General features: G+C 39.2%; 1 protein-coding gene across 2 annotated transcripts; it reads right to left on the bottom strand.

Moving 5' to 3' along the window:
- Positions 1–356: 356 nt before the first annotated feature.
- On the bottom strand, positions 357–11,244 carry slc25a42 (solute carrier family 25 member 42). Of its 2 annotated transcripts, none has more exons than XM_044367256.1 (8): positions 10,833–11,244; positions 6,805–6,966; positions 6,147–6,258; positions 5,879–5,904; positions 5,559–5,725; positions 5,330–5,446; positions 4,624–4,775; positions 357–4,470 (listed from the first exon to the last, which is right to left on the bottom strand). In XM_044367256.1, exons 2-8 carry the CDS (start codon positions 6,883–6,885, stop codon positions 4,145–4,147), a joined length of 981 nt encoding a protein of 326 aa, XP_044223191.1. In that variant the 5' UTR covers positions 6,886–6,966; positions 10,833–11,244; the 3' UTR covers positions 357–4,144. The 2 variants fall into 2 exon arrangements, with proteins under 2 accessions (XP_044223191.1, XP_044223193.1); XM_044367258.1 differs by having other exon boundaries at positions 11,015–11,244.
- Between the last annotated feature and the right edge of the window lie 88 nt (positions 11,245–11,332).

The raw sequence follows: 11,332 nt of genomic DNA, 5'->3' as shown, positions 1-11,332 counted from the left end.
TTCAAATTAAAAGACTTCAATTCATGTTTCTAAGTTCAGAAATGGTCTGAAAATGAAAAATAGACATTTTAATTAACTTGAAATTAATAAAACTTTCATATTTCAGTTAAGTTAGTGACAAAGGATTAGTTGATTCCACAAAAGCCCTGTATGATGTTTTCATCTTATAGATATGATAAAGATGTAATGGAGGTCTGGTTCTGACATTTCTGTCACCACTGTTTTATGTAACAGTATGTTTCAGTAAAGTCAGGATGTTCCTTGAGGATCACACATTGTATTGAGTTTTATTTCAAAAATTACCCCAGAGTCAAACACAGACATTATGCAGGCACACAAAAAAAAACAAGTATCAGTCTTTCATCAACATCCAGTTTTATTAGAGAATTTGATATTTCAAAACTTTCCTACAGATACATCATCATCACTACAGACTGGACGCAGGGTGTGATATTAGTAGGTAGGTATACATTCAGTTGGCACAAATCACGAGGATTTACAAAACAGCCGTTGCGTCACTGCTGCACTGTAACAAAAACATACAAGATCATCTGTTATAACATGCAAATACAGTAGCATTGTGTGTCTGCACGTCTATGTGGGATTACCCGCAAATAGGGTCAAAACAAGTAAATTTGCTTTTCACGAGAGCAAATAAAATCACAAGTTTGTTGTCGTAGTGTTTCAGTATTCCTTCTTACTAAGCGGCTGGCAGGCAATCAGCTAAAATTGTTATTTTCTTTTTAAAAAAAAACAAAAAAAAAAAACATACTTTTTTTTTGGCATTTCATGATTGTCAGGGGGTTTTCAAACTTTGTTATGGACTCCCTGTTACAGTGTATTTCATTATGTATCTACTCATCATCTTTGAACTACAAGCCGATCAACAGGGAGACAATAACTTCACATTACTTATTATGTTATTCCAATTGAAATCTGGGTCCTAGACTGGTTGGAATGGATTCGTAGGGAACCAGGGATCATGTATCTCACCCTAGGCAGCAATAGCCTGCAAGGCAGTTTATAAGATTACAAAATTCACATACAAAAACTGTATACATTCAGTCACAATCCCCAAACTTCAAACCATCTGCTGCCCCTGTAAAAATCTGTAACTTCAAGACCGAAGCAAGGCTAGAAAACAGCAGCAACCTTCAAAAAGGTTAGTAAAAGTAGCTCAGTCATAGTAAAAACATTACTACTCCTTGCTAGGCACTTAAAGAGTCGGTAACGGACCTTCACTCAGCTTTCAGTGACTCTATATTTTCACCCAAGTAGCACTCTTGCAGGTTTTCAAGCTAAGTTACACATATCTCCCTCCTGCTAAGGCAAGGGGTAAGGATAACAACATTTATGTTAAAAGACTAATTTGCATCTACCTGCAGCTGACAAGAGACAAAAGAGCTGTAAACTGACAGGAGACGAGCGCTGCAAGGCGTCACAATCTGCAAAAGCAAAGAGAGGAAGCAGTACCGATGCATATCAGCCTCCTCGTTGTGCTGTAAACCAGAGTGCATTGTGGTTTCATGCTGATGAGAATATGGTCTGACAGGGTTCAGGTGTGTTCAAGCAGAACGCTACGTGTGTCCTGATTGGTTTGATGATGGATGGAAACAATCACAACATCCATAAAACAAACAGAGAGCTGAATGAGGTGATGATGGTCAGACGGGGGCAGGTTACAGGTCAGTTATGAGTTTAATGAATGCTGCTGAATACAACTGGTTGTCAAAACTCAATATTTTTTTGGGTGTCAACCTAAAAGTCAAGTACCAAGAGCTGACAACAAATCCTCGCTCAGATTTGTAATTTTCTTAATTTAATTGTTGATCAGACAATTTCTGATGTATTTTGTTTGGCCAAAGTTTTTATACAACTGCTTGTGTTTAAACATTTAACATTTGAGAACTTTGGCTTCTTTTGTTAAAGGAATCATGTTTATATTCCTCAAACTAGGGCATTAAAAGGGATTGTTGTGGAATTACTACCAAAATTCAAGTATCATGTTGGCATTAGCATAGAAATATTTTAAGTGATACCGAGCACAAGAGCAAAAATAATCAGTCGAAAAATCAATTAGCCGATGGGCAAAAAACAAAAAAAGAAAACATTTACAGATTAGATTCACAAATGCAAAAAAGTTGTTGTTTAATACCATAAAATTAATATTTTGGGTTTCTTGTCCGCTGGTCAGAATCATTTTTAGATGAATCCATAATAAGAAATAATCATTTGTGCAGCCCTAGTAGACTTAAAAATACACAGGTTATTGTTTGTTTTTCAGGTTTCAGTTGAGATCTTCCGATCTGTTTAACAGGGGAAACTTTCTGCTTTATTCTGATGACACTTTCATGCCCTCTGCTCCACTTGGCTCTGCACTCAGCTGCTCACTCAGCTCAACAGTCCTGCCTGCGTTTGTGTGCTCTAAGTATAGAAACTATTGACACTCCTCAACACCTGTAAGCCGGCATCAGCGCTGTTGAAATGTTACACTGCCTCACGGACGGTGAAATGCAAACTAAATCCCATTTTGACACGGCTCCACATAACACATCATGAACATTTGCTTGTGTTGAGGTAAGTTAAAATACTGACACAACTAAATTATATCAAACTATCACAGAGAACTCAAATCATCTCCTCACTAAATGTGTGCATATTTCCAGTCAAGTTAATTCATTAGCAAAAACTGCTACAACTCTTTGATGAATGTTTAAAAGGAAAAATCCACTCAAACTAAAAGTTATGAGTCTGTCAAAAATTATTTTAACACAACAAGCATGAACGGCAGCAAAAGACGTCCTGCAGCTGCCTTACTGACAACAAACGGAAGACAATTTTTGTATGTGTGTGACTCCAACATTGATTTTCATTTGGGGACAGAATATTGGCCAAACTGCACAATATACTGAACTCTAAAACAATAAAACTCAAAAAATGACCAGAGTTGAATCAACGCCTCTCACACAATGTCAGCAACAACATACATCATAAACTTTTATATGATGATATTCATTGAAGGGCTATTTGATTACATTATATTGTACCAGTGTTCCTAATAAAATATTAAATGAGTGTAATCTCATGTTTGTAATAACCTGTTTTAACTGTCTGCTGTCAGATTTAGCTTCTTTTTTCAATTATTATCTTTTGACTGAAATCTGTCTTATCACCTTTATCAATAATTCAGACAACAAAAATTCACAATATATTTTAAAATGCCCATGATATGATTACAGTGAAAACAAACATAAAATAATATGGGCACTCTTTACACCTCATATGTTGGCACTGGCATAAACATATAGCTCATCTGTCTGCAGTCACTGCAGCAGCTAAACTACAAATGAAAGTCTTGGTTCTGTAAATTCAATCTGTAGAAGCTCCGTTTAACTCATACAAGATCCATAGTGATATTCAACTCAAACAAAAACTGACTGTGTGACAGCAGTAACGATGCTGCTTCCTCTGTGCTGGGCAAGATTTTTTGCTCTTCAGTCATACTCTGAGAACGTTTGTGCCTAAATATGCTAACACCATATATAATCTGCAGCTAGCTCATATCTTCACCTTTGGTATAATTCCTTAAAACAAACTCAATCACAACAAAACAAATCTCAAGGGGGCATATTTTACTCTTGTCAAGTCAAATGCATCTTAAAAGTTAAATGAGTGGCAACCTGCATTGCATTGGAAGGTGTCAGTTTTAAGCGGACACAAGGCAGATGGGAGACCTCAGTGCGTGTGTGTGTGTGTGTGTGTGTGTGAACATCAGAACTCTCTGACTAACGGAAACACACTCGCAGGTCTGGTCCACGAGGGCGGGAGCGTTATAATTTAAGTGTACACACATAAAATCACTGAGCGTATTGCACTTAGATGTACATGACAACAGTGTGTACAGGTACTCAGTACCATCCAACATACCTCACGCCAACAGGGACAGAACATCTCCTGCTGCACACAGATAAAGCGGGAGAATACATTAATATTACCCACGCATCCTGAGACAGTGTGTGTGTGTGTTTTTTCTTCCATCCAGCGATTACACACTCGTCACTCTCTCAGTTTCTCCTCAGAGGGCCTAAGGGGACGCTCCTCCTCCTCATCCTGCTATCCCCCCGTCTTCCTCCTTTCCTCGACATTATCGAGCCGTATAGCCCATCTGATGCAGCTTCCTCAGGAGAATCTGAGTAAGATCAAAGGTGGTGAAGCTGATCCCCACCGCGATGGGCCCTTTGACCCAGTTCATGCTGAGACCTTTGTAGAGTCCGCGGATAATCCCTTCCTCAGATACTATCTCCCTCATGGTGCCCAGGATGGTGCCGTACGTGTGACCTGTGACTCCTGCAGTCTGCATGCGCCGTCGCACCACATCCAGAGGATAAGACGCCGACTGACCGATGAGACCAGCGCAGGCTCCGAAGGCCAGGCGTTCATATGAGTAGGGCTGCGGGCGTCCACTTCTCTCTACATGGGAGAGAAGCATTGAAGGTATGAGGGCTGAGGAACAAGTGTTTGTATGTACAAACAACAAGACTGGAGGTGAGTGTACGTTGAGGAAAGAAAGTGGTTGTAGGTTAACACATGGATACACAGGACGTGGTTGTGCTAATGCAGTACCTGCATGTAATTTCTTTAGTGTCTCATAGGTAAAGAAGCTGAGACCAGCATAGGGTGCAACACCCAGAATGGTGGGGGTAAAACCACGATACAACGTCTTCAGTCCCTCTTCTCGAGAAATCCGCACAAACACGTGCAGGATGTTACTGTACCTAAACGAGAAACAAAACCAAAGCATATCATTTCATTAGTGGGTAGTATTAGTGGAGGTAGTCATGAAAGGGGCAGGCTTGTTTTTACAGATGTGTAAAAATGGATGAAAACTCTGTTTTCATTCAGAAAACACTCTGATGTTCTCTTATAGCCTTGTTAGATCATAGATTTCAACTGAATCTGTACTTGCACACAGTCTGGCAAATTTTAAGACCAGCTATCAACTCTTTGGCAATGAATATTGGTTAATAATCAGCACCTAAAATTACAAGAGTGTCATCAACAAAAACATCATTCCTAACAGATCTAAGACTTGATAAAAAAAAATATTTTTGCTGTGAGGATTCTTGAGAGTTGTACTATGACAATTTTATGTCGGGAGGAATTGCTGTGCAGTTTCATGGCTTCATATTTCATCTTAAACCTGAACCTTGTAGAACCACACACACTAATACAGCCTGTTGTGTTGCCTTGCTGTAGTCAGTATTGAGGTGTCTTAACACTCACTGATGACTGTGTATTTGCAGCTAAAAAAAAAAAAAAAAGTCTTTACATTTCCTTTGGCGTTACAGCCATCCTAGCTCGCACCATGTCCAGAGGATAGGTCAGCATGGCTGCTGTGGTGCCTGCCATAGACCCGGCCAGTAACCTTGGAAGTGGAGGCAGGGCCCTGGAACACAGAAAAAAACAAATCTACATCAGCCTTTTAAGTTTTTATAACTTCACATGAAACATGTGAATAAATCTTAAATGAGCTGCATTAGATTCAACCTGACACTTACTTCCCCTGAAAGCCATAGTAGCCTCCCAGCAGCCCTTTGTACTGCTCATGTGCACAGAACTGGATGGCAGCATACGGGATGACCCGAACCATGGTGGCAGAGTTGCCCCTCCACAGACTGAAGAAGCCATCCTTCAGGTAGGTGCGGTAGATCAACCTGTAGGCTTCCTGTAAACATATAAATACTCATACTCAGACTGAGTAGACGTTTTGTCTTGTTCCTGTAATATATGCTGTTACGGTCAGGTTAAACTTTGCTTATGTGAACTGCAAAGGAAATATGTGATCTAATATATTTATGTAACACCAGATCAAACCTACCTTGGCAGAGAATCTTGCTGAAGACACTGAAAAACAAAACATACATACAACAGAAATTACACGTGTGCTGTGTTGTTTGACAGTTCAGTTTTTCTCTTTTTAAGGACACCATATTCACATTTTCTAATAATCACACAGCACTTTAAACAGTTATAACATGACATCAAGTCAAGATATAAACTAACGTCATCCATGTGGGTCATTTAATCCACAAAAATCTAAAAACTGTTTCCACTTCAGAGAGGTCAGCAGAGAGCATCCAACTTGCCTTGGAAGATGATTTTAGTCCTGTCCAAAGGGGCGACAGCTGTCTTGGCCACAGCTCCTGCTAAAGCCCCTGAGAAGAGTGAGTTGAGGACAGACTGAGTCTGCTTCAGGCCCTGCACAGCAATGGAGGAATCACATTTAGGGTCACCAACAAAGTGAATCCTGTAAATTAACAACTGTGTCCTGACGTGAACAAAGTTGTGTTTGGGTTGCTGTAGATAATTAAACCAGGGTTGCATAAGGATAATAGATGATGTCTGACTACCCGGCTCACAAACAAATGTGACCAGACGCCCTTAAATGAACTAAAGACTGAACTATTAGGCCACTGAGTTTAGCTCAGATAAAATACAAACACTGAAGAATCTTCCTTTCTGACTATGAAGATCACCAGAAAATAATCCCTGAGTTATTTTTTCCGTAATAATATAGTATTTACTCAATTTGAGTTCCCCTGAAACTTAAAATTATAATATTGTAGTGATTTTCGTCGGTTAAGTCATTATCTACACACACACACGAGTCTCTCTTCCTCGACTAAGTGACGTTCAGCTAAAATTGAAAAAAAATTAAACATCCACTGACACTGAAATAGTGACTGTTTTTTTTCTTGTGCGGGAGGAAGGATCATGTTTATAAGATTTCACCTCATAGCTCACCTCTGACTGACTGGACGAAGCCAGGGGCAGCACTTCTCCCTGTGTGAGTGATGCCCGTTGTTCCTGGACTCCACTCCCCATCCCTGAGGACTATACACGGCTGTCACGGAGCACGTTCATGAATTCGACCACCAGCGAGGCAGCAACTGCAGGCTCCGAGAGCTATAGAGGAGAGCAAGAGGTCAGAGAGAGAGATAGGTCAGTTTCAGGTTAAATGTTATGTTGTAATGTAGATTGTAATGAAGATAATGAGCAGCAAACTATTCATATCTAACTCTGTGTAAACCTTTAAGCACAGAAATCTGTTCTGGTTTAATTATTTGCGTTCCTCCTGCTGACTAAAGCAGTTTCATGTCAGCATATGATGGCTGACGGAGGACGGTTATCTTCAAACAATAAACTGTAAAAACAATATGCACTTCTAGTTCAGTGGTTTCCATTCATATGGCATATGGCACCCCATTCATAGTGATTTTTAATTCCTTTTTTTTAATCCATGAAAAGCCATTAGCCAGGTAGGTTTCACTACACACTTTGGTTTGTTGTTTTGGCCTGCTAAGGTTCAGTTGCCTCAGAAGGTGTCGAGGGCTGACATGTACCAGCATTTCTTCGAGCTCTATATTTACAGTGACAAATCCTTCCATCACTTGCTCTGACAGTAACTATTAAACTGAAGTATTAGACAGCATGATGCATCTGGCAACCATGAGCTTTTGTCACCAGTCTTAGCTATGAGGGATAACTGCGAATGTGCAAACGTACAGCTACAAATAAAAAAAATAAAAATATGGCGGCACCCTTTGCCTGCCCTTGATGAACCCCATGGTGTCATGACACTCACTTTGGAAACCACTGCTCTTGTGAATAGTTACCTGAGGAATTATCCAGTTACGTTTCACCGACTGTCACACCTTTGAAGGATATATAAAGACTGAGAAAAGCAGAGCTAAGTAACGCCCAAAAATATCTCTTGAAGGACGGAGTTGAGGACTTGTAGGTGAAAGGTGTTCATTGAAGCCTCTCCCATGCTAACATTAACAAGATTACACAGTCTTACCACATCTTTGTACAATCAGTACATTCAGGCCAACATAGTTGATAAACGTCCATGAAATGAACTTTAGAAGAAGAACATTATCTGTGTCAATCAAACTGCTTAACAAACAATGATGTCTGCATGTTTTGTAATGAGCTAATCATTTTACTGGACAATCACCTATTCATGCAACCTTCAACCCTCCCAGACACTCTGGTTTACAGCAAATCATTGCTCAAACCATCTTAATTTTAAATACAATTCTAAAGTCGACAAATATTTTACATAAGAAAATGACACAAACCAACATTTTTCACTTAAATGTGGTTATTATAGAATTCTGACTATGATATGTATTGATCTAAACTGATTCAAACATACCGTTGACATTTCTGTACTGCAATTTCTTGTTACTTATCAGCTGTCATATACACATACCAGTACCAATATTTCTGTGATAAGCTAACATCTACTCAATTAATCCATTAGTCATTTGGTCTATAAAATGTCAGAAAATGGAAAAAAAATATGTTGCTCACAGTAACGCTTTCAAATTTCTTCTTTTGTCCCGACCAACAGTCCACAACTCAAAGATATTAAGTTTACTATCATAGAAGACTAAAGAAACTATTCACATTTCAGGAGCTGGAACCAGAGAATTTGGACATTATTCTTCAAAAATTACTCAAAACAACAAATCTATTATCAAAATAGTTGGCAATTGACTAATCGTGGCAGCTCTAGTTACACATAGGCTAAATAGAAATTATTGAGGAAAATTCACCTCGAGAGGTTTAGCAACAGTGAAGAGGATCAAGAAAAGATGGAGAGAGAAAGCTATGAGAGCTGAAAAGCAGGGTAGTCATGGGCAACTAGTATTGGCATCAGTACAAGAGGGCTTCAAGCCAGATCCTCAAATGAGCATTTAGACCCCTCATGTGTCCCCTTTCACCTAATCCACTGTCCTTATTCACAGCCTGTCCCTCACCCCTCCCTACAGCCTCCTTCCCCATGCATATCATTTTACAGTTCCTTGTTCCTCCTGACTGTTAGCTAGTCTGTTTGGTATCCCTCGGGCTAGGCTGCAGGATTTACCCACAAGACATCTACAATCAAATACGCCGTTCCAATGCACATAGCAGTGGAGATAGTTGTGTTGATCTATAGCACTGTATGTGGGTTGATAGGGATTAATGAACAACAGCGTCTTGTTTGCTGAACTGTTTTTGTGAGAAATGTACGTGTATAACCTCCTTTCAGCTGGGTTACCTAAATGGTTGTCAGTAAAATACCAGTATATCAGTAAAATAAGAATATGCTAAGATATCAATAATAATTGACTGAGAATTATAGTATATTAGTATATTATAGTATTATAGTAACTCTGTGTAGACACATGCATATGAACAAGAAAATAAGGCAGCAACCATAATATATTCCTATTTAATATCCATACAGTAAATGCTACCTTTGTGAGACTCGTTATGTATGGAGTTAGGGTACTCGTTAAATTCACAAAATACTGTCAGAAAATAATTATTACAATTTTCCTGAGACCTAGATAACATCATTGAATAGCTTGTTTTGTCACCAATAGTCCAAAACCCAAATATATTCAATGTCCAATGATATAAAACAGATAAAAGCAGCAAATACTCACATCATAACTGACTTATGGATCGATCCATTATCAAAATGGTTGCTGATTATGCATATTGAAATTTATTGAAAAAGCTTAGGCCTAAACTGGGATTTTTTTTCCATTAAAAAGAAATGCTTTCCATTTGAAGCTAGAAGGAAAATTGTGCAAAGCTCATTTCTATCTGTATTAGATTATGGTGATGTCATTTACATGCATGCAACTTTATCCCTACTTAAAAAACTTGATTCTGCACATCAAGCTGCATTATGTTTTGTACAGTAACAAGTGCAGGCTCATGCACTCAACATTGTATTTTATATGATATCTATAAGACGGTCCTCTCTATACCAGAGGAGGAAAATACACGTTGCTATTTATTGTCAAGACATTGTCAAGTAAACTACCTACTTATACGTCCAGCCTTTTATCCTATCATACCAGCAACTACAGCACTAGATCTACTAATTGGATTCTTTTAAATGTCCCCAGGGTGCGCTCCTGGTAAAACTGCTTTCTCCTTTTTTTGCACCTTGGGCATGGAATGAGCTGCATTACTTAAAGCCTCTTTCCCTGAAATGCTACTAGGTCTTTAGGTGGGAAATTGGTAGTACAGATTTCCCTGAATATCGATCCCTGCTCCCATTCACACATGACTGCATGCAGGAAATGTTCCTGAACATTTCAGGGATAGACTGCATGTGTAGAAACACTTCCTTCTTTAAATACCTTTAAAGGTCTTTTACAAGCTGCCCTGAAGGAAACATGCTGCTGTTTTATATAACCTTGACTTGAGGTGGACTGTTTTATCAATGGTATGGCCTGTATGCTTCTCTTCTTTTACTCTTTCCCTTGTGTAGCTTTAAATAATTGTATGTGTTTTATCATGCAAAATTGTTTTTTAAGTGAAACTGCTTTTGCTGCCATCTTAACCAGGACTCACTGGAAGAAGAGATCCTGTATCTAAATGGGACCTTCCTGACTAAATAAAGGATAAATAACAATAATAATTCATGTTCTGTTAGACATTTTTGAAGCAGCCTGTTTGTGGTGTTGATGGCTGTTGTATTTTGACTGTTTTGTCACAGCATTTTATCCCACATGCTACCATTTTCATTGGAAATTTGATTGTTATTTAAATCACCTCTGCTAACACTGACACAGCATAACCTCAAATAAAATGTGATATTAATTCTGTAGAGTAATCTGACATTCATAAAACACTTATCATGCTTCTTTTCTTGTCTCTCCGACTCCCAGTCATGTCTAAACTTGTCCACCAACATAACACAGACACCCTTTGCAGCCAGCTGTCACTAGGTACAAACACTAGCTAACAGTTACATCTCTTACCTGACAAATGTTGACACAGGCACGAAGAAGTTTTGGTATCCTTCACCGCGTGCGTTATTTCTAGTCGTTAGCAGGTTTCTCTCAACTGAAGCTCTCCTCTAACACTCAAATGAGCCAAGCAGCAGGTTAGTTAGATAACGATAGCTAGCCGTTAGCTTGCCGCTTCATCAGTTACTACTTACGCTAACGTAGTTTCGTCAACGGCGTAGTGATAATATTGAGAGTAAACTTGAGTTGATAAAAATGTCTCCCGGTGCTGAAGGCACTGTCTTCCACATATTTCTCACTTTCATTAGTCCAGCAGTGACTTTGAGTGACTGGTATCGTCCATGCTGTTGTGTTTCTGCCGTTACTCTTCCTGACAGCGACCAGGGGTAGTTAGCTTGACCACAGCGAGGTTTGGTTTGACAAGGACGAGTGCGGTGGGATTGTGGGAAATGAAGTCCCAGTGAGGTGGGGCGTGCTTGGATAGGTCGGTTAGAGGGGCGTGAGTAGGAGAC

This window comes from Thunnus albacares, chromosome 12 (assembly GCF_914725855.1).
Source record: "Thunnus albacares chromosome 12, fThuAlb1.1, whole genome shotgun sequence".
NCBI classification, from domain to species: Eukaryota; Metazoa; Chordata; class Actinopteri; order Scombriformes; family Scombridae; genus Thunnus; species Thunnus albacares.
This window is presented reverse-complemented; position numbering and strand designations above follow the sequence as displayed.